At 40.7% G+C, this 22,976-nt stretch overlaps 1 protein-coding gene across 1 annotated transcript in view; it reads left to right on the forward strand.

Annotated features, from left to right (window-relative positions):
• Nucleotides 1–22,976, forward strand: part of diaph2 (diaphanous-related formin 2) — a 371,302-nt gene that overhangs the window by 320,191 nt on the left and 28,135 nt on the right. Inside the window, exons 27-28 of the mRNA XM_069694231.1 lie at nt 3,431–3,523; nt 5,044–5,109. Of these exons, the coding sequence (XP_069550332.1) occupies nt 3,431–3,523; nt 5,044–5,109 (159 nt within the window). The remainder of the gene's footprint in view (nt 1–3,430; nt 3,524–5,043; nt 5,110–22,976) is intronic.

Raw genomic sequence — 22,976 nt, forward strand, 5'->3', positions numbered from 1 at the left:
CCAGCTATCTATCCGTCCCTCGTGCTGCCATTGTTTGTCAAACTTAAGCTTGTCACCTGGGTAATCTGCACCAAACATTTAGTTGAGTGCAGCTGATACTCTCGCAAATATACGACATGCATTTGCATCACTTGAATTGTGTTGGCAGGTTTTAACTCTAGTTGAGGATCTGTGTCCCTGCGTGTGCACGCTGCAGTGTATGTTCTAGAAATAATTAAATGTCACAGGCCTCAGATTGTCAAGCATCCAGGAAGGTGTTTTATGACCTTGTGTTGTGCCTTGCTCCACTAGTCTCTCTCTCTCAATAGCCCACTCCACCACATGCACTGCCGCACCCACAGAAACTCTTCACTTCCTTCCGTGTGTTCGCTTCCTTTCTGTATCCTTCCTCCCCCTCCCTTGTTCTTTACATCTTTCTTCCCCGATGGTGACACTTAAACTGTGTGCTCATTCTTTCCCTACCCCTCCTCCCCTTTTCCCCCCTTTGCTACTGTCGACATTTGACTTAGTGCTCTGCTCCTGGGATTGGTGAAAGGTACATTGCAGCCACTTTCTTACTGCAGGTACTTTTTTTTTTCTTCAGTAAAAACTAATCTGATGTGTGAAGTTTTTATGCCAATCCTGCAGAGAGCACATCGCTCTTGTTCCTGTCTTCCCTCCTAATTAGGAAATGTGATAGCGCTGCTTGTAAATATATTGCCGGATGAGTCGATCCCCAGGGCTCACAGTTACATTTGGCACAGCCTCTGGGTCTAGGTACCCCCAGTTATCCAGGAAAAGGTTGGGGGGGTGGGGGTGGGGGGGTAGACAGGGATCAAATGGAGCGATATGGAACAGGTACGCCATCTCTCTCTGGGAGGTAGAGTTTCACAGAGCTTTATTTCTGCTCTTAAAGATTTAACTGTTTAAGAAAATACCTTAAAGTGCAAAAGCCACAACCATGTTCCACACTTCCTCAAGCTTTAATAAGATCATTAAAGGTCCCCAGGGCTGTCTGTTGAGTTGCCCACCAAGGTGTTTCATCACTGGGAGGGTTTGTCAATGTCTTGGGTCTTAGCCCATCTTAACCCATTTAGAAAGCAATTTCCTGTGAGCAGAGGGGATCTTTCCTCTTGAGAAAGATCTTTGGGCATAAAAGGTTAGCTTTTCTGTAATTCCCCGCCATGCAATGTACCACTGCTGCTAATGAGAAGCAGATGAATATTTGCCTTGGGTTTAACAGCTCAAAATAAGATGAGTGCATTGCAGGAACGAGGCAGAAATGTCTGCTAAAGTGTACAATGTTACAATAAGTAATGAAGAAAGTTTGCTTTGAGGATTACTGGAATAAGTGTAGTCAAATAATATTCAGTCTTTTTTTTTTTTTTTTTTTTTTTTTTTTTTTACTAAACGCTCACCTCGTCTTTGCAGAATAGTAGAATATATACACTTACATGTTAATAAGTTCGGATATTTCGAAGACTCATTTGTCTGAGTTTCTTGCAGAGAGAGAGTGGCCCGCTTGAGTTGAAGCTTTGGACACCTTAGGACATAGTTAATTGAGCACTGTGAGGTGACTGGGGAGTGTGCTTCCCATTTTAGTCATTTTGGTTCTTTGTGTCTGCAGTCCTCCGCCTGAACCCCAGTCTACCAGGGCTCCCAAGTCCTAGCCATTACAAATGATGAATTGTGCTACAGTTAAGCTAGAAGTAGGACAAATTGATCAAAGTGTCAGGTGCCCCCTGTGATGTTTAGGTCTCCATGAAGAAGGCAGTGAAGAAGGACCTGTCAAAAAAATTCTTGTACAACAGTGGTTGTAGATAAATGTTTACCTGCCACTTAACACGCTCTGCCTTCTGTCACACTCACAATGTGCCCTTGCTAGCCTACATAAGAAGGAGTTGCTAAAGATCTGGGGAGTTGATAAAGTTGTAGGAGCTGCAAGTTGTTCACCATATTGTTCGTCAGGTCCACAGGAGACGAAACCCATGCTCCCCCTTTTAAACCAATGAGCTCGCTATCTGAGGTGTAGTGCTGCAATTTGAGATAAGCACTACTTGGCTCGGCTTTGGTTTTGTTCTGATAAAGCTGGTCTAATTAAGCTTGATTTAATCGGGATTGCTTTTAAGCACAGCACACAGCCGGAACAGATACTTTGATTTCAAAGTAGCCCTTGGGAAGGACTTGAGGGAGAAAGAGAAGGAATAAGATAGAGAGTAAAATTAGTGAGTACGACTGAAGAGTTGCTTCTTTTTTTTTTATTTGGATAAGACATGTTTCTATTCTTAGTTGTGCTGCTGTCTTTTACTTGCATGAACAATTGCAGGTTGGGTGGTTTGTTGCAGGAGGAAAAGGAAAAAAACATGCAGGCGTGACATTCTCCAGTAATGGCAAAATGTGTGCCAATGTTTTGTTCATACATTTAATTCGCCTGGCGTGTGTGTCTCTTTGAGCACGCACAGTTAACAAAAGATTGATCACAACAGTACTTGTAAAAGTGCTGTGTGCCGAAAGTAGAAGTTGTCTCCACTTATTTTCGAGTGTTTCCCTTCAGCTATAGCTGTGAGCGCAGTGCAGGAACAAGGTGCCTGGACCCTTAATGGTAAACACTGGGGAAGAGCTAATTCACTCATATATGCAAAATAATTGATGGCCAAGTCACCAGCTCCACAATAACTCACCCTAATGATCCTAGTTTAAAATAATGTCTGTTCTGGACCAGAATGATAAAAAGGGTGCCCCTCTGACTCATTAGTATTAGGGCATAAAGATAGATGACCCAGATATAGAACCTAAGCTTATTTTTGAACCCTATTACCATTGAGCAGTAGGTTGCGTGTGCGCAGTGTGAGCACAGCTAGCCACGTTGTAGAACTTTAAATGTCTCATACCTGTCTCATCAGCCATGCTGACTGCCTCCACCTCTCTGGTTTCATGGATTCGCACGACAGCTGCAGCGGTGGGCAGGGGGAATGTTTTCTGAAGGCCGGCCCCGGTGTCATTGACTGAACAATGATAGAGCGCCCGGGTATTGAGTGGCTCCACACTAAATCTTTGTAAAGAGCACTTAGCTCCCCTGCGTTAGCCACAGAAAGAATATCTGTCAATGGCCATCACTGGATGCTTTCATCCTGAGGCTCCTCCAAACTCTAAACTAAACTCTAAGTGTATTTTCCTCCTTCCCAGCTGTTTACTGAAAAAAAAAAAAAAAAAAAGGACAGTCCTGAATGACAGGCCGCTGTCTCAACACTATGTAACTTATTCCGAATCAAAGCACTCTTTTGTTGTAGTGTGAGGTGATTGTTCATGTACCTATAATTAAACGACATCCAGACCATATGTGTGTTCATCTTTACATGTAAATTATGTGTTATTGAATATCTCATGCTGCCTTGTTCCTGAATGTGATGTACTGTAAATATATTTGCTTCTGTTGTCTATTCTCTTACAGAAGGAGATGAAACCGGGGTGATGGATAGCCTAATGGAAGCTCTACAGTCTGGAGCAGCCTTCCGTGATCGGAGAAAACGAACACCGCGCAATGGTAGGGCAGCGGAAAACACGGTCTTACTGTCCCAATGCGAAGTTTTTGTTTATTCTGTCAATCTCACTAGAGTACAGAAAATAATATACTGCCCCTTTTTGGTGGTTACAGTTTACATGTAATACAATCAGCAGTTGTCTATAATATAAAGGAAGCTTTGCTCTCCAGTTTAAATGTAAATAGTGAGTATCTATGTGCTTGCACCCCTTTAACTTTTTCTATGTTGGGATTCATGACACACATTTAGAGACACATGATCATGCAAACAGGTGGCACAGAAACAAGCACATGTGTGTTCTAGTGCAGGTCATTAGAAAAGTATTGCCCCTGTTGCATTCATAAAGCACTTAGCAGTAGGACCGGGGCTGATTTAGTGCAATCCTGGCGTTAACGTATTCCATTCTGCCATGATGAATGGGCCATGCCCAGGGGAGTACCACCTAGTAGGGGTGATGGGTCAATGGAAGAAAAGCCACAGGTGCTGCCATCTCCAAACTGGTAAGCATGTCAGGAAAAAAAACAGAGGGAAAAAAATCAGATTAATGGCCGCATGGGTTGATTTTGCTATAGACATGCTACACACCGCAAAGCAAGCCGTAAAATTAAGGATATACTTTAAAGGCAGAGCAGGGAATTTTGTTTATCTATCTCTTTCTAAACCACAACTTTACTTCACAAATACATTACTACTTGCTTACTGTAGTTCCATTATTTAAGTGTTTTAGTTTTAGTCAGATGTATTAATTTTTACAATTAGAAGAAGATAAGATATGGTACTTTTTCAATTGAGAAGATTAGTGGTAATATATTAGCATGTCTTGCTCTGTGTTGTTGTCTAACCATGTACCTGGTTGTTGAGAAGATACTTTGTTCAGGCCTTTCCCAACTCTTCGTGGCTCACTTTCTTTTTACACTAAGTAGGTTTAAAGGAATCTGTTTTTCTTTTGCAGCGCCCACTTTCTAACATAATTCATGCAACTTTTGCTAATTCACTTGTATTGTATGTGGGATCCTGTGTCTTTCTGATCGCCAATCTGGATCTACCACAAGTCTGAAACTGTGGGCAAACTAGAGAAGTTATTTTTCAAGATTACTGTATATTGTTACGTTTGAACTACCTCAAGGCAGTTAATTTCAAAATATATAATGCTGGAGAGATCCTTTAACTATGATTAAATATAATTTAAAATGCTACTTTCTATTTGAATTGTATAGTGTTGTGACTAAAAAACAAGTGTATGACAAACACACACGACGCTGCTCATCATTGAACATAACCAGCTCCGTTCATTAACTGAACCTTTTTCAGTCCATATTTCTGTATTTTGGGTTAAATGTGAGCCCGGCTGTGTGTTAGAAATCCACAGGGGTTTTATTTTCCAGACTCTGGGAGTGGTTCTGTCAATATCTGAAATGTGTCACCTCTGATTCCTCTTTCTCTTTTCTTTTTTTCTTTTTTCTCCATCCTTCTTTTGTTTTCTTTTTTTTTTTTTATTATTTCATCACCGACATTGTTACAGGTGATCAAAGCCCTTCCAGTCCATCCTCTCGGTGGCCAGGTGCTAACTATGGTAACAGAACCTTAGGTGTGTGTATTTAACTACCTTTTTAACCCAGACCCAACACAACCTTGCTTCCTACTGCACATCGTCTTCTGTCTGCATAACTCACATGTTCCTCCTGACGAACACAGAAGCTGAGCTGCTCTACAACATGCAGAGTTCTGTGCTGAGTTACTGCAATAGATTTAAAAAACAATGAGACATTAAAACGTATTACATCTAAGATTTGTTTTAATTTAAAAAAGAAAGCATACAAGTTTTAGATTGATAAACTTTGAACTATGTTTTATTATTTAAAGAGTACTGTCTCTAGAAACATGTTTCAAGAAACGGAAACACGTCCATAACTGATTATTACCCTTACATTCTGAAATGGAACATCAGAACAAATGGAAACAATATTACTGAAGTTTATTTGCAAGTCAAGTACTTCTTATAGTGAATAGTTTACCCTCCCTTATGTACTGTGTATGGTAATACTTCTCTTTCCACATATATTTATTCAAGACAAAAGGAAAAACAATATACAATTTCAGGTCCTCACCACTATACACATGTAGCACAAGGTAACGTTACCCCAGTTTCTCTGAAAGTACAGTATAAAGCAACTGTGCTTTTGATGAACGGCCATAAGGACAGAAATTCACATACAAAATGGTGTCCTGCGTATATGAAAAGTAGAGCTAAGAGCAGGTGTCAAGACTAGTCGAGGTCACAACAACTGTATGTCCATTGAAGTCAGCACTGAAAAAAGTCTACCTACGGAAATACATTAATGGATCAGAAAGTAAAGGTTGCAGCATTTTTCATTACCAACCATGAGTTTTTTTGATGGTAGGATCACATCAAAACATGCAGGAGTAGAAAAGAAAACTGGACTGGAGAGACCAAAAATGACATTACTGCTGCGTTACATGGTCTAAATATTACATTGAATACCATTACAATTCCAAATTGTGAAGTACAAAAGTATGTCAGGTATGGAAGTTGCCCCTTGAGTTGGCCCCTTGGTCCTGAATGTATTTTAGTAACCCTAATAGTGGTCACACTACGTGAGGGGCATTCCTTCAGCACAGTTTCTGTCTTATAGAGCAGCTACGGTTATCATCTGTTTTCGTTCTCTTCCTGTTAGCCTATGCTGTCTCAGCATGAAATCACATCCCCTCTTGTGCCGATGTTTAGGAGGTATTCTGCTGAAGAGGTTTGTGGACCTCAATGCTTTGGCCAATTACAATGAAATGTGTGTATTACCATACTAGACCCAAATGTCAAACCAAACAACAGCACCCCAGAAACACCTGATTCTGAACGATTCTTGGCTTTTATGCTCTGCAGGCTTTCTCGCTATTATATGTTTCATTGTTTATCTTTTTTGTTGCTGCATGTCTGAGCCCCTATTTGTAGATGAGCATGTATGTCAGGAGTATACTGTGTGGTAAAAAAAAAAAAAAAATGAAAAGATGGAAATACCAATTCATCACATTATACTCCATACACAACAACAGCTCGAGTATCAGGCCCTGAGACAGAAGCTGGGCAGCTTTATCCACAGCTATCCAAAGTGTAAATACAGAGTGACAGTGGTGTGGATATTCATGAACCCCCAGATTAGCACTGCCATGTTTAAAAGAACATGAGGGTTGACAAAGCCTTGGACTGTTTGTTTTATATGTGGCGTGCCTTACTCCGGCGTGTCAGAGCCTCTAGTAGCTCCCCTGAAGAGAACACCACCTCGAACACAGCAGCTGTGCAGGGCGAGGAATAATTAGGTGGACTGATGGGTAGAATGGACAGGTAGGGTTCTGACATGCAAGTGATGCTGGTTCATTTTCAGGTGGGGGTCACTTTGCTCTGTGTGGGCTACTTGAAAATAATGTTGAGACCCTTTTGTATTGGGAGCAAGTTGTTTTCCCACATAAAAGAGTTGAAGTTATATATATATTTGGGTCTGGTTCATGACAAAGGGGGAAGATGGCCATGAGATTGAGAGATCGATTGTTGTTGCTTCAGCAATGCTGCAAACATTGTACTGCACTTCCTTGGTAAATGTAGAGCCAAGCCTGGAAGTAAAGCTCTGAATACGAGCCCTGTAAAATAGTTTCTTCCAGAAGGCAAACATTTTCTTCTGGACAAAACAGAATAGAGTGGTTTGAAGAGATGGCTTGGTCAGCCATGTTTTTTGCAATGAATTCTGGGTAAAGTTTTTTAACATGTCCAAAATTCATGGCAAATTTGTCCTAGTTAAAACAGTATTGAACTGAACAGTTTTGTGCAAAACATACATCTAGATATCTACATGTAGTCTGACTATTAATGAAGACGTAAATCATAGTTAAGTATGAATAAAATTGGCCCGTACACATCAATAATGGGTTATGAAAAAAGGTAATTGTTGGTAGGACTCTCGGGTTTCCCCCTGAGGGATGGAGCACTCAGCAGAAGTGCAGCTTTTTCGTTATGATGCTGTCAGTTTTGGGGGTCTGTGCACGTATTCGCAGGCCCAGAGCAGGCACTTGTTGGTGGGATATACCCGACCTGAGGGATGTGGCTGAGGAGTAACACGCCTGTCTTACCTTATTTACTGCTGTGAACACTCTGCCTGGAGTCTGCTACAACTTGGGCAACCTGATGAGGTCTGATAAAAATGTTTGCCCACTTGTCGCCACAGGGGCAAAGAAATTCAAAACAAAGGGAAAAAAAAGTTAGGCCACCGATGCACTGTGGTATGTCATAGAAGCATTGTCTTTGTTTATAAATATAACTGATATTTAAGATAATATTCTGTATGCTTGTGACCTATTTTCCTTTTTTGTGAGACAACTAAAATGACTGTGGTCTTTATGTTGTGCATGAGACTCCTCGAGCACACTTTTTTTTTTCTCCTAGTGCACACCACCGCTAAGCTACCACAATATATTATGCACTGACAGCTCCCTGTTTATTGATATGGAGCCCGGTAGTAGTTTGATAAACAGCTGCATGGATTCTTTACTCTGAGTTGATGAGAGGGGAAAATCCTTTTGACATGCCGGCTCCATGGATTTTTTTTTTTTTTTTCTAAAATGGAATCTGGAAATTAATTCAGTTGCTTTAGAACATTGGGGGGGGGGATTTGTCTCATCTCAGGAAAGGGGACTAACAGGCATCTTTTCCCACAGTTTAAGGGATTTTTCATAAGTACACTCCAAAGACAAAAAATTAAGTTCGCCAGTGATGGACGATTTGGCGACAAAAGGTATCTCAGCGACTGAAAGTGGCCATTGGGTTTTTACTCCTGCATGCATGGTGGGAACTGGCAATGTTTTTATCAGCATTTAAAGAATGATGCAATCATTTTTGGGTCGGGTGCACCAGTCTTGACGTTTATATACTTTTGTTGTATATATATATATATATATATATTCGCTTTGACTCTGGGACTGACAACATTTCAGTCGTCAAATTTACTAATAGAAAGGTTTTCTCTGAGCAGTTATATCAAACAGTGTGCCAAATCTAGTCAATCCTGCTTGTCTTGTCTGTTGTAATCTCATGCTTTAAAGCTTGATTAACCTCCTGTCATCCTTAAATGAGCAGCGTGTACCAGAGAGAGTCTCTCAGAGTCGCTCAAGAATCTTCGCTTACGTCTAAAGGAGTTCATTTAAACCCAGCATGTTGTTCTTTGTCGTCCTTTAAGCTAAACTATACTTCCGACTCCCTGAATTGTCAGCCTGAGCACAATTCAAGGCGCCGCCAGTCACAATTACACCCAATTCCAGAAGCATTTCCTATTTCCTTGTCTCCACTTTGTGTAAGATGGAAAATCTAACCCAGGAGGCCATACTCATGTGTTATGCAATTACAGCAGCCATTCCTAATTCAACACAAAGAAAATGGATGGATTGATGGGGACTGTTTCTGTTGTGGGTTCATTCTCATTTCAGGAAGATAATTTGTAACGTATTATGTGGTGTTGAATCCAGTTTGTTTAACTCTTTGTGTCTCAGGTCTAGTTTTTCTTTTGTTTGTGTTGTTGTTTAATAGTTTAATTGAAAATTAAGTTTTACCAACAGAATCTTTTTTTTTTTACCCTGCACCTTTACTATCTCTTATTCCCTTTCTTGTGAGACAGTTACCTAGGAATCTGGCAGGAGATTGTTGGGTAGAGAGCAGGAGCCTCTCATACATCCTGGCTCATCGATTTTCGGTCAGGGATGAAAGCCACAGACTCAGTAGCTCTTTCATACTGGGGGGCATCCCAAAAGACACATCAATCAGATTTCAAAGAGAACCAAGCCAATCTTATTTATTTACTGCCTTTTCAATGTCCTTACAATCCCAAACCAGGGCCTCTCTCCTTCCTCTCTCTGCCCCAGTCTCCTGCTTCACCTTCACAGGTCAGTCCATCAAAAGTTACCTGCTCTATATACAGTAGTAAGTCTCTTAAGGACTTATTTGACATTGAACTGAGAAGGATCATCATATGCCCATTAAAAAAATAGAGATGCAATGATTTAATGCTTGTCAGGGTTACAGAATTTTAGCCTCACTGTCTAATCCCTCGAAGCCCCGCAGTTAATTCAGCTGGTCAGGCCAGAGAGTGAGCCCCCTCCATGTTTAATGAAGATTAAATTACCTATTTTCTCTCATGAAATTTTAAAGGAAGAAAGGGGATGAATCTGCAAAGAGGCAAATGAAAAGTCCAAAGGAGAAATGTATTTAAAGTGCTGCTGGTAAAGATAAAGAATATCCCCTGTTCTCTTACACCTCCTAACCTCATTTGTGACATAAATGGGGTTTTTTTTTATACTCCTGTGTTTGTTACCAACATCACCCTGATGTAGACAACCACAGTATGTTCAGCCTGGCAGCTGCTTTCTCATCTCTCCCCTGATCTTGAGTAAAATCAGCCATTTGTTTCTTAAATTACATCACAGGAAGTGATAGTGATCGTAATTCCCTTAGCAATTAATTTGCTCACACATATGTTGTACCCATCATTTTATCTCTCTTTGTTGCCTCTCAACCTCTCTGGCAGTTGTTCTCCTGTGCTGTTACACACACACACACACACACACACACACACACACACACACACACACACACACACACACACACACACACACACACACACACACACACACACACACACACACACACACACACACACACACACACACACACACACACACACACACATGCTTGTGTCACATATCAGATAGAGACTGTTGCTGCAGGGAGCCTCTGAGTTGAGGGCTAAGGCTCTAGCCTCCACAAGCTCCTGGCCTCCTCTTCAGGGTGTTGATAGATGTTATTCATTGGGGTAGTCCTAGAGGCGATCCTACAGGAAGTAGAGCTAACATGATTTGGGGCAAAGAGACCCAGAGGGTGTCGGTGCCTCGTGCTACAGCCCGGATGGCTTAGCAGATGCGAGATATCAATGAAGTAGATGAGAGAAGACCTCTGTAGAGACGTGCCGCTTGAAATCTATCACCTGTTTCCTATAGATAAGGATATTTATCAACAGCCAAAGGAAAACACAAGTGGGAGGGAACCCGAGGTATGGACAGCCACTCCATTTAAGATCTGACGTCCCCGGGCATAGACAAAGCCATTGTCCCTCCTATTGACCCACAGGGCATTTCTCTGGACCCGATCATTTTTCATCCTCAGCAGAAAACCCATCATGGAAATATAGATGAAGATTTTATGTACCATTTGAGTACCCTTGGCGCATAACTGATTCGTTGCGTGACTCTGCCAAGAGAGGACGTAAAGTAAGTGAGGTGTGACATGGGGCCATTTTGAAAGGATAAATCAAATCTTAATAAAGGCCGTGTCTCTGAGTGGACACCAGGGGTCTCTCGCCCCAGCCCCTGCTGTTAAGTACCTCCCTAAACCCTGTGCTGTTTGAATTACGCTGAAGCCATCCACTTGAATTCAGGGTATCAACAGGGGGCTGTCCGAATGCTCTTTTGATGCCACTTTGCCCTTTTACAACTCCCGGTCTGAAAGGACTCATCAGGCTTACCTTTTCTCCCTTTTTTTTTCTTTTCTTTTTGAAAATGAAGTCAGTGACCTCGAGCTATACTAGACTCAATGCTCTCGACACCTATATCGAGAACCATCTTATTTTATTGGCACAGGGCTTCATTGATGTAAAAAGTACTCAGCCCTACCTCCTAGTGGTCCATCAACCAACAACTGCAGAGCAAAAATGTCTCCTGTCTTATTATTCAATATCATCCCAGAGCGTTTGCAGGGGGCTGTGTGTTTTGTCTTGCGCACTCCCCAAACAATATTGGCTTTCAAGTATGTGGGCAGTTATGAAAGGTCACCCTAAGTGTAAATTGTCAATACTGGATCAATTTTGGAGGGCAAATGTGCTTTGGAGGCTCCATAATGGAAGGTTTTATCTTATTTTTACCCAGTGCACATTCACACAATAAGATTGATGTCATTCATTGTTTGATGTATTCCTAATAGACCTATAAACTTGCACAGCTTAAACCCTAAAGAATGCCTGTGAAAGCCAAATAAAGGGGAGGCAGTCGGACCATCCCACTAGCTGAAAAATTGCCCTCATATAATTCCAATGGAATCTCGCCCAAGTCATCATGCTTAGGGTTGAAGGATGGGCAACTTGTGTTGGTTGAATTAAACCTTATTTATCGCTCATTAGGCATACAGCGGGGCCAACTGATGATCCGCTAGAGAACAAATAATGTGCAGTGGAATGGGGTGCCATTCTGTATGGTTATGTGTTCCCCTGACAATAAGACACGCTGCCAGAGTCAAACGCTTCTTCCTCTCCCGTCACCGCACTCATTTCTTTCTCTCTCTATTTAAAAAAAAAAAAAATTGTATTCCTTAATATCATGTGTCTGTTATTAAACTATAAGATATAATGTCCAGGTTGATGTTTGCATTTGAAGTGACAGCCATTATCTGCAATATGTCAGCCAGAATGAGCTGTAATTAATATGTTATTTTCCCATTAGGCAGGCTTGATGTGATGATGTGTAATATTGAGGTATAGGAAAAGAACTACATTCAGGGCAATGAGTGGTAATGGTGATTCCCATAAATACAGACAAGGAGAGAATATGTCAAAGAATGTTTAATGTTCCATTCAGTAGGACGAATCAGTAAAGGTGATGTGGGGAATTACGATATGAAAGAAATTACAGTGTTGTGTTGTGCTCAGTGTGAAATAGCTGGATCCTGTGAGTGCTTCCCTGCGCTTATTCACACTTAGTTGTGTTACAAGGTAAATTTTGAATGTTTTTCAGAGGGAATTAATTAAGTCACACCATTTATGGAGTGCAAGAAAGTTGAAGTTTCATCATTCTACAAGTTTTAAAATACCGATAATAAGATGTTCTGAAGTTTCAACAAAACAGTAATTGTATGTGAAAATGAATAGCGCATAATTAGTTGACAATACTTTTAAAGTGAAAGTAACACCATCATCAACACTTTACTGTTTTCTGTCTTAATTAAATTAAAAGATTTAGTATGAAACGCTGATCATTTGGTAGATTATTAAACTGAACGAACAGCAGAAGCTTAAATGAAAACAGAAAACCAACTAGTCAATGCATTCTGAAAGACATTTTGTGAGAACAAAAAATATAATATGATGATGAATAAGACAAACGTTTCTTCTGAAGTTTCCTGAGCTGTAATGATGTATTTATATTGTATAGAAAATATAAAAATCTATGCACTCTTTCAAGTATTTATTTTTTTGTTTCCTTAAAGCTAACTTCCGTAGCCCTAATTTGCGACAAAATCAAGGTAGAATGTTAATTGTAGCAATTAACAGTTTCAGAAATAATTGTGTGCGGACTCCTCAATTAGCACTAAGGAAAAGACTGCTTGGCAGTTTCGCTGACAGATGTAAGCCTCCCACACCTTTAGTATGATGTGCACACTTTCACAACCAAAGTTTTGTGTTCATTTAAAATGCATGTATGCAGTAAACCGCCAATTCCGTCTGTTACCGACAAAACGCAAAAGCTTGATAATAGGCATATTCTGGTTGAGACAGAAAAAGTTGACTTACATGCCCAAAATAACTCTGTACTTCTGTGAAAACAACAAGTAAAGAGTAATGCCCTAATCCTATACTTGTTTAAGGATAAAGGCAGTTAGTGGATCAGTCATTTACTTTTTAACTGAGAAAATTAAAAGAACTATTTCAAGAAACAAAGACCAGGAGATGGAGGTGTTGGAAGAATGATCTCGTGGAGAGACGTACGTAGTGTGAGGGAGAGATAGTAGAAGAGAAAGCCATCAGTGAAATGGAGGAAGCGGGTGTATTGTTCAAGGATGGAAAACTGTATCAATGATATTGGTAAAGAGTTCAAGATTGCAAGAAAGACTGAGAGGGTTAAATTAAGGTACAAAGCTGAAACCCACAGTGACATCCCCATACTCTCTCACACACATACACAAACACACACTGAGTGTTCAATCAGCAAGAATGCTGCCTACACTCAGGCACTCCCCCCTCCAGTGAAGCATGATTGTGCTTGACATGATTCCATCGCTAATGCTGACTGATGCCCATTTGCTAGGCTCTTCACATTTATTTATTTATCTGTTTATTTGTGTCAACTTTATTTATTGATGGGCCTCGAGGATATGATGGCAGACCTCCATTTGTTCATATGGAGAAGTTCAGAAACAGAAGGCTATCAGGCATTCACACGTGAATGAACAAAAGACAGAGGAGGGACAGAGTTCACAGTTTTTTATTTTGATTCCAGCAGTTGAAATAGCTATTCCTCTCTGGTAATGGAAAAGTGATATGGCCCATTTAGTTACTTAGCACTAATCCCAAAGGTTTAGCTGCTTCTCTATTCTTTCTCCCCCTCTATCATTTGTTCTTTTGACTTCTATTTGGTTAGTGTCTGATGGAAGGATTTGAGCGGGGTCAAATTACTCCCTCGCCTGTAGGAGTTTTTCCAAGCTTTAGCAGCCTCTCAGTCACATTAAGTGCGTGCAGTGCATTGCTGTTGTCGTTGACCACCAAATTCCCATAAGGGTCTTAACTGCATAATTTTTTAAAGCTCATTGTTTACATAACCTCCTATTTCTGTATACTGTAGGTCCATTTATTAAAGTTGTTGGTATATGATTTTCCATTTTGTTGTAGCTTTTCATTGTTAGCTTTAATAAGATGTCCCCTTGACTGTGATTATGATTATGCAATTAGAGTGCAATGAGTGTAAGTCTAATTGTTGTTTATTCTTGCAATGACATATTTGCTGTTGTAAGCTACTGAGAGAACAGTGATGCTTAATTACCCGGAAGTGTGCAATAGGACATCAACAGCCTCCAAAGCCCACATCTCTGGTTTAGAGGTCTGCTAGCTGACCTTCAGCCCTCTCTCGTAGTGATGCAACGAATGCAAAGAAAGTTAAAAACTGCTGAATTTTTTTTTTTTTTTTTTTAAATCCTCAACCTGCGTTTCATGTTCACATCATTTTCATCATGACATGTCTTGTCATTAGTTACCTTAATGTACGTTGTATGCTTTTAATTTACTTTTTCATTAATAAATCTTGGGTCAGCTGTGGCAAAATATAAATGGAGTTTCAGCACTTGATCTGAAAGTGATGATGAGTAATTGTGGTTAAGGGGAACCAAGCCGAGCTTGTCTGATTAGAGAATGAGCAAACATTTGGGTCAGAATAATAAAAGAGGAAGAATGAGAGCAAAAAACAAAAAGGCAGAGTTATTGGCTGTGCATCTTTGTATCTGATAGCAATTGTATGCCTCTATCAAGGGCTGGAGAAATCAGATCAGAACTCTTCGCACATTTTACCACATGCCAAAAATGGTGCGAGGAGCTACCGAGCGCCCTCTTCAGCAGGCATTGATTGACATCTTTGCTCTTATGGAGACAGGGATCTTACCCAACTGCATTTGTGAGTTTATCTGAATTCATCCAAAGCAGTTACACTGCGCTGCGAAGGAGGGGGGAAATAAACAAGAAGGGAACATAACAGCTTGGTATTCATGAATTCCATAAATTACAGTGTTACTCCCCTAAGAGATGACTAATATGTCAAGTTTAAAAATAGACAGTTTGCCACAGTACAGACCCTCTGCCTCCAGTGGATGAGGATTAAGCGGATAGATGGTAAAGGGTAGACATTTGTGATTTGGTCTGTGTGTGTATGTGTGTCGATGTCAGTGTTATTATATTATATCATAACTTAACTGTTACTGCATAATGTATGGATGTATTTTTATTTTTTTATTTCATGTATGCACTTGCGCTGAATGTGAGCTGATCTGGTAAAGTGTTGAACCGGAAGATGTGGAAACAACATCATGTCCTGCGAAGGAGCTGGACAGTATGGGGGTCATGCATTAGTTGAATAAGTTGAGTAAAGGTTGCTGAGTTTGTAACATCCTCACCCCGAAGGCATTGCCATCTAAGTAAGGGATGAGGCTGCACACTGCATTACCTCAACTATTTTTTTCCTCCCTTCTACCCTAGATGAGTTTCTTCCAGTGGCTCAGGTCACTGCTGCCTCAGGGCAGATTATGGCAGATGGGGGCTGTGATGTTCCTTAAGATTTCTGACAAGTCAGGGAGCGAGTGTGTGTTTGGGCGTGTGGTTATAAATTTGATATTGTGTGTGTGTGTGTGTTGTTTTTGTTTGATTGTGTGTGCTGTGTGTTTGTGGGAATGCTAACTGAAACTTAGCATTCCTTGGCAGGGCTGCAGTTGACCTGATTTCTGTGTCACAGCGTGACTCACACAGGTTCACTTTTTTAAGGAAAACCGAGGTCAGCATGAAAACTAAAGCCACAGACATGTTGCCTAAATCGTATTCCACACACACGCAGGCTGTGGCACGGCTGAATATGCATGCACACTCTCATGTACCACACACATATGTATAAATATTCTGAGTTGGCTAAATATAGCATCACATCATTGTAAATAGTCAGGCACCATACATTATGATTAGTGAGAAAGCATGTAAAATCATTTACGATCTGCATTATTAACGTCTCCTGCATGGTAGGGCTCTTTCGTGTCACTCCTGATATGACCATTAATATGTTTACGTGGTGGCAAACAGTCTGTCTGAGAAATTGATTTTTCTTTTGCCAATTGTAAAACTTTTATGACAGTCAATATGGCTGAAGAAGCAACCCTTTCATTATTTTACTGGTTCTGCTGCTCGCTGAATGGATGGTTCCTGCTTATAAACCTTGAATAATTGAACAGGGGAATCAGTCAACGAGAGAGAGAGGCATAAGGTCTTGATGGCTTGATGGCCAAAATGACAGCTTGTGAAAGAGAGAGACAGCAGACTGATTAGCCAATGTGTCATATTGCCCCATCACTCTCTGTACACTACACTCTCTCATCTCTTTTTTGCCCTCTTCTTCTCACTAGTCCTCTTTCTTAGTCTGTTACTCCCCTCGCCTGCTCCTTCCCCTCTTCTCCCGTCCGCTGTTTCACCCCTGCCTCTTTACTCTTCTATTACTCCAGTTTTTCTCATCAACGTCTCTTTGCCCCGTTCCTTGCTGTCCCCGTCTTCAACCCTTAATGCCCTGTTTTCTTTACATGCTTTATTTTTCCTCACATCCTGTCTCCATCTATCCCAATGACCCTATGTCACTCCAGGCAGAATTATTACTCTTGGATGGAACATCAGCTCAGTGGCGCCGCACTCTGCTCTCTCCACCCGCATTATCCATTTATGGAGTATCCCCTTTTGTGGTGAGCCTTCTTCCTATAGTCCAGTAATGATAGGAGCCTTGGCGACCCCGTGCATTTGCACTGTAATATAAGACATTCTCATTAGTCCAAAGATTGTGCTCTCTCATGTCCATTACATTAATTGCTGCACATCAGTGCCTGCCATGCCTCTCAGTATTTTGTTACATTGTTGGGATTCTTAGTCTTGCATTACCCAACTGTGACCCCAGATCACTCTGCCGAGGAAGGTGAGAAAGGTAATTGAAAATTGTTACAAGGAGAATTGGATGAGATGTTTTTAGTCAAAAAACCTCAAAGATAAAATCTGATGAGTTTGTTTGTGTTTTGTTCCTCAAGTGGCTAAAAAAAAAAAAGAAAAAAAAGAAAGAATTCAGATCAAATAAAATGAAGCCAAGTGCCCTCCATGCTGGCACCATCCCTCTGTTGTCAGTCATCTCTCTTCATAATAGGGAAACAGGCCGCTGCCATAATTGCTTTGATGGTCCAGTCTGAACAAATCACTTCTGGGCATAAAAAAAGGCCTTGGAGATGGCAGCCAGAGAGAAAAGGTGCGAATGAATTAAAGCACTTTGCGTTCCTCTGGGGCATGTGGCCCAGATTTTTCTTCAAAGAAAAAAAAATAATATAAGGAACGGAGGAAGGAGTGTGGGGGTGGGGTGTGCCTCTTTCCTCCTTGAATAAATGGCAGTAAAAGCAATAATACACATCCAGCCTCCATTATGCCAAGCTGGAGAGCTTTATCACGGAAGACACAATGGCACTGACATAGTTAACTGGCAGGTGGAGAAAGGAGGATTTCACTGGAAATAATCAGATTTTCAACGGGGCTCCCATCTATGGGAGAACCTCTGGTCAGATCCTTTTGTGAGGGAACAAAAGTTTGGCCCTTTGGAAGCAAAGCTTTGAATGTTTCAGTAGAGCTCGGTGAATGGGGCATGCGGATGTCCCAAGGCAACGGTGTCAGAACAACTCCTTCCTTCCTCAGCAAGGTTTTGCTTCTCTGCTCTTATTAGTAACTTCTTCAATTGAAATTTAATTTGTACTGCGGCTGGCAATCAGAGGAATGTGCAGATAGCCACTGAATGAACAAAGGTAAATTTAGATTATTATGTCACAACTGCTCAGTTGTAGTAATCTCTCTGTATAAAGAAACTGCAGCCTTATATATCAACTGATAGTTTGATGTATGGAACAGCAGAGGTGACAGAGTTAGAGATATGGCTGGAAAGACAGATATTGAGCGCACTTAGTGTAACAACAGCGTTCATATCTCTGAATGCTGTGTAACATCCTTTTGAAATGTTGTTTCACTGCCGTGTAAGACGCAAGGCTAAACTTTCAGTTTCTTGAGACTAAATGATGTGCCGGTAATTCAGTTATTATTCTATTTTGAAGGAGAGTGGGGGATGGAGAAACGGTGGGCAACTGAGGGGAATCTTGCTGTTTTCAGTAAAAGTTCAATTATGACTACACGCTACACAGGGTGAGTTGTCGTGACTGTGACACAAAAGCAGTGGGGCCATTTGACTAATCCCCCTACAACCTCCAGGGGTCACAAGCCCCGAATACAAGGATCCACGGGTGTCTGGAACATCATTCTTTCCCAATGGCCTTGTCTTTTTTCCCATCCAGGCGACGGCACGCCCCTTGTTAGTTCCACCCTGATCCTTTTGCTTCTCTTTCAGTAACCACACCAACCCAGTCTGCATCCTCCAGTTTCTGGCTGTCGAACCAAATCTTTGACCCCCTCGTGGGAGGGCACTGCTTTTGTTTGTGGTTGACAGCCCATTACAATCCTTCAGAGCTGCAGGTGCAACTCTCTTGCAAAGGAACCACTGGTCCACGAAAATGCAGACGGTTGATTGCATCAAATAGATAACACTTCTAATTCTGGATGTATGAAAAGGACAAAAAATATTAAACCTGTCAAATATTTCTGTGTTAAGTGCATTTAAAGTCAAAAAGTATTTCCCAAAAATAATTTTTTTACAGAAGTCAACATCAATACCTTTTTCTCTCTTCATAGATTTATTTTGTCTGTTGTGACAATCACTTTCTACATCATCCCATAAGGGTGAGCGCTTAGTATAATTGCTTTTCATAAAATATTTTTTCTGCTTTATTGTCGACAAGAGAACAGTTTTCCTTGTCAACTTGAATTAAGAACATTCGTCTTAGGCACTCATTTGAAGTATATTCTCGAACAGAAATGAGGTTGAATACATCAACACGCAACAAGGACCAACCATTATTGGTGCGGCCTAGCTAATTAAGGAGTCTCTCTGACTTGATACTTGCCAAGAAGTGTGTGCTGGGTCCGTAGCCATGTATCCAACCACGTGTCTCAGGGAAATGTCTACGGCATTATTTCTGCCCTCCCTCCATCCATAATTAACCTCCCTCCATCCATAATTCAGATGTGTTCTTCACACATCTTCTAGTGATATGACATTATTGCAGTGGCTAAACAGACTTTGTGGTGCCCCTAGTGCACGGCGGTGTGTGTGTGTGTGTGTGTGTGTGTGTGTGTGTGTGTGTGTGTGTGTGTGTGTGTGTGTGTGTGTGTGTGTGTGTGTGTGTGTGTGTGTGTGTGTGTGCGTGTGTGTGTCTTTGTGACACACTTCTGACGAGCAAGGCTCCACCCCAGCCGCAAGAGCAAAGTGGCAAACAAAGCTGTTCTCACGTTCCTTTCTCTGTCTGCCTAAACTTGTCTGTTTAGTAAAATGCTTTACATTTGTAGTTTGATATTTTTTAGATGTTACATTTATCACCTAACCTTCAACGTTTAAGCAGTTGCTTAAGTAGCTAACAACCTACATGTGTCAACAATTGGACAATCAATGTATGCTTTTATGACTATCACATGACTATTCTTTTTTACATTTACAGCTCCTCAGTCATGGGTACATTACTGATACATAATTACAATCAGTCAGTATCAATTCTGCGGAGAAAGAATGTAAATGAAGTTATAATATTCATGATATGCTATGAAATGCATCTTGTGTTTTCCTTTTCAATGAAAAAAGGAAGAGAGCCTGAGTGTAAAGAAAGGAAAAGGATGTGACACAGAAACTAAAGAAAGGGATGCATCATTGAGTTAGATGATGCAGAAAGTAGAGGTCAACTGATGAATTGGCACCAATAGGATATTTTACAAACTGTCTGAATAGACAAACTTGCCTAAATAGTGAACAATGGCTGCCTTCATTTTTTCAGGGTAATATGTCTGTGTATGTAAGTGTAAAATAATTGAATGTATATATTATTATATGTTATTTTATGAACGTTAACTTTATATAAAACAGATTAATCAGATTGTGAGCATGATAAGGCTGACGTTAGTTCTTATTCCCTTGAGAAATTGGGAGATTACAAACCTACTTAAAGGTGCATACCACCAACTACTGTATCGGAGTGTGCAGATTCATAGCAATAGATCACCTGAGTACTAGCCTGTTGTTACTGCTGAAGTAAAAGCACGTCAAGCATGACAAAACAATTAACGCTAATGTTCGGGTAATAAAAAGATAATTCACTTTTTACATATGATTAGGTAATAATATAATTTGTTTTATATGAGATAGGTTAAAATGAAACAAATAGCTAGTTCAACAGTTGGCCGGTTTCTAGTCAAAGATTGTTCATTTTCAATAGTGTTGAATTTCTTTTGTGCGGGGATTGGGGAGTCAGGCTTTTTCCTTCTCCAAACTATCATTATATACATATTATATATATATATATATATATATATATATATATATATATTATATCGGCCTTTAAAATACGCTATCGGTCGACCTCTAGCAGAAGGTCATGAGCAAGAAGAGCAGCGACTCGGTCCACGAGACACAGAGAAGGAGTGGGCATTCCACTGCCAAAGCAGCACTCAATATTGTGTCCAGTCCTGAAGGATGTGACATATTTCTCCAGTCTTTGTTGGCTGTTTTAATCAGCTTACATATGTCCTGGATGAAAATTGAATTTGTCTGGAAGAGAGGAAGATACTATTGGCTCTACCACTGCCACTTGATTGTGTCTGTGTCTGTGCACTTGCTTATGAACGTCTGTGTGTCTTTTTGTGTGTCTGTGCATGTGCATGTGTGTGAGCATTATCCACACCAGGGCCAACCTATTCATAACAGCAATGGATTGTGTTTCTCCCATACATCATTGTCAATGCAGCTCACCTCTGCAGTGCCATCTTATTTAATGGCCAAGACCAGAGTGCACCATGGACCCCCACACCTCTTTTTCTATCCGTTTGCCCTTTGGCATTTGGAAGCGTGTTTGTGTTGGTTACATGTGTGAAACAGTTTCTTTCTTTTTTTTGTCTTTTGTACACGTGAGTGTACTTTGTTCATTTTTAGTTTTGTAAAATGAGGATTTATAGAATGTTTTTAGAGCATGGTGGAATATATATTGTCAAGTATGTGTTAGTAATCACTTTTAATTGAACACATTACACATATTGTATTCCACCTGATGTTGAATAGCTGTGCTGTCGAGACAGTTGAGGAATGCAACCCAACTTCATCTTAGAGACTCTCCACTGTATGTGAAGGCGCACTCAATTAATCTGTCTTTCTACCGGGGTTTTGAACAGTCTGTCTGGCACAGCCAGACTTTCCTCTGAGGAGTTCATCCCTCAAAAGATCACCACTTTGTGGATAGCATCTTTTTTTTTTTTTTTATTATTTTGAGCCAGAGCAATCTTTTTCTGCCGTTATGATTGATCACAAATATCACACGGTATGTTCCTGACTTGCTGCAGAGATTTTAAATAAGGAAGTCTTGTACCTTTGAACTGCCGAGTGTACTGGAGTGAGTCAAGCATTCTTTGAAAAGCAGGGCCAAGATTATACAACGTTTTCTACTATGCACACTTGTCCTGTCTTTTGTTCATGGAAGTAGGGCACGTCAAGGGAAAAAGAGCAGCACAAGATAGAATATGGATACAGACTTCCTGCAAAGAACATTCTGGTTTGGAGAAAAGAAATACAGAAACAACTTCTATCACAGAATGTTTTTGTAACATCTAGATGTGAAATACATGCCAGTATGATACCATCTGTGCTGTGTCGCCGGTACAGTAGCTTCCACCGTGGTACTGTATTAATATAACCACCAGAGTAGGTCACAGTTGCTCACAAATAACTAAATACTGTACCTGCTCTTTTTAGGTCACTTCATTTGAATGGGGGTGGTGTTTTTGGGGAGGAGGTTATAAGGCATTCTTGATTCAGATGCAAATGGAACAGTTATCAGCAGCCCGGACCTGATGAATAATGGGATGTACAAAACGCACGGCCCTTCATAAGGAAATGAAAGAGTGCCTCTTTTCTGCTCCACTGATTTCATTATAGACACTATTATTGGCTTAGAATGGCAACATCTATTATCTCGAGTCAGAATGTGACCATTTTTTTGATGCAGACAGTCTTTTACTACTGTCAGCTCTCATCAAATGTAGCTGCCCCAGATAGGGCAACAGGCAAAGAGTGTGTGAGCCTTCAGGCAGTGGTCAGATATAGGAACTGTTAATGTCTCTTTAGCCTTGAGATGGAGCTCTGCCTTCACGACGGTCACTTGCGCTTCCAACTTTCCTTTGTCTCATTCCGAATTTCAATATGTTCGTTCCCATTATACAGCAAGCACTATATATGAAGGACACTATGTTTTGCCTCTTGGTCTTGGTACATAGACAATGCCTACATTTCATTCTGTTCTGACAGCCGCACAGCAACGACAAGATACAACGTGTCATTGCATTCAGCGTTCAATACAACTATCCTCTTTGAAGTGCAGTGTTGTACCTGCCAAACTGAATTGCCCTTAAATTACCTGCAATACGGGCACACAAACAAAAGAGTGAAAAGTAGATAATTTGGAGTGGAGGATGGAAGAAAAAGACAAGAGCCTGTGGCAGAGGGCATAGAGGTAAAAAAAAAAGGAGGCAGGAGGATTGGTTGTGAATAAGCCTCCCTGACAACGTGATAACACTGCAACTAACCTCTTGGGATGTGTTATGTTTCCTTTACCTTAGCTAATGCTACCCTCTGACTTTACCACAGGGTTCTTACATTTTCATCATGTCCCTATTTTCAAGCATTTTAAAGAGAATCAACACAAATTCTGTGTGTGTAATGCAGCACTCC

The sequence above is a fragment of the Brachyistius frenatus genome, unplaced genomic scaffold, assembly GCF_029030835.1.
Source record: "Brachyistius frenatus isolate BFR_SWC_R1_liver_20210118 unplaced genomic scaffold, ASM2903083v1 Contig_17, whole genome shotgun sequence".
NCBI classification, from domain to species: domain Eukaryota; kingdom Metazoa; phylum Chordata; class Actinopteri; family Embiotocidae; genus Brachyistius; species Brachyistius frenatus.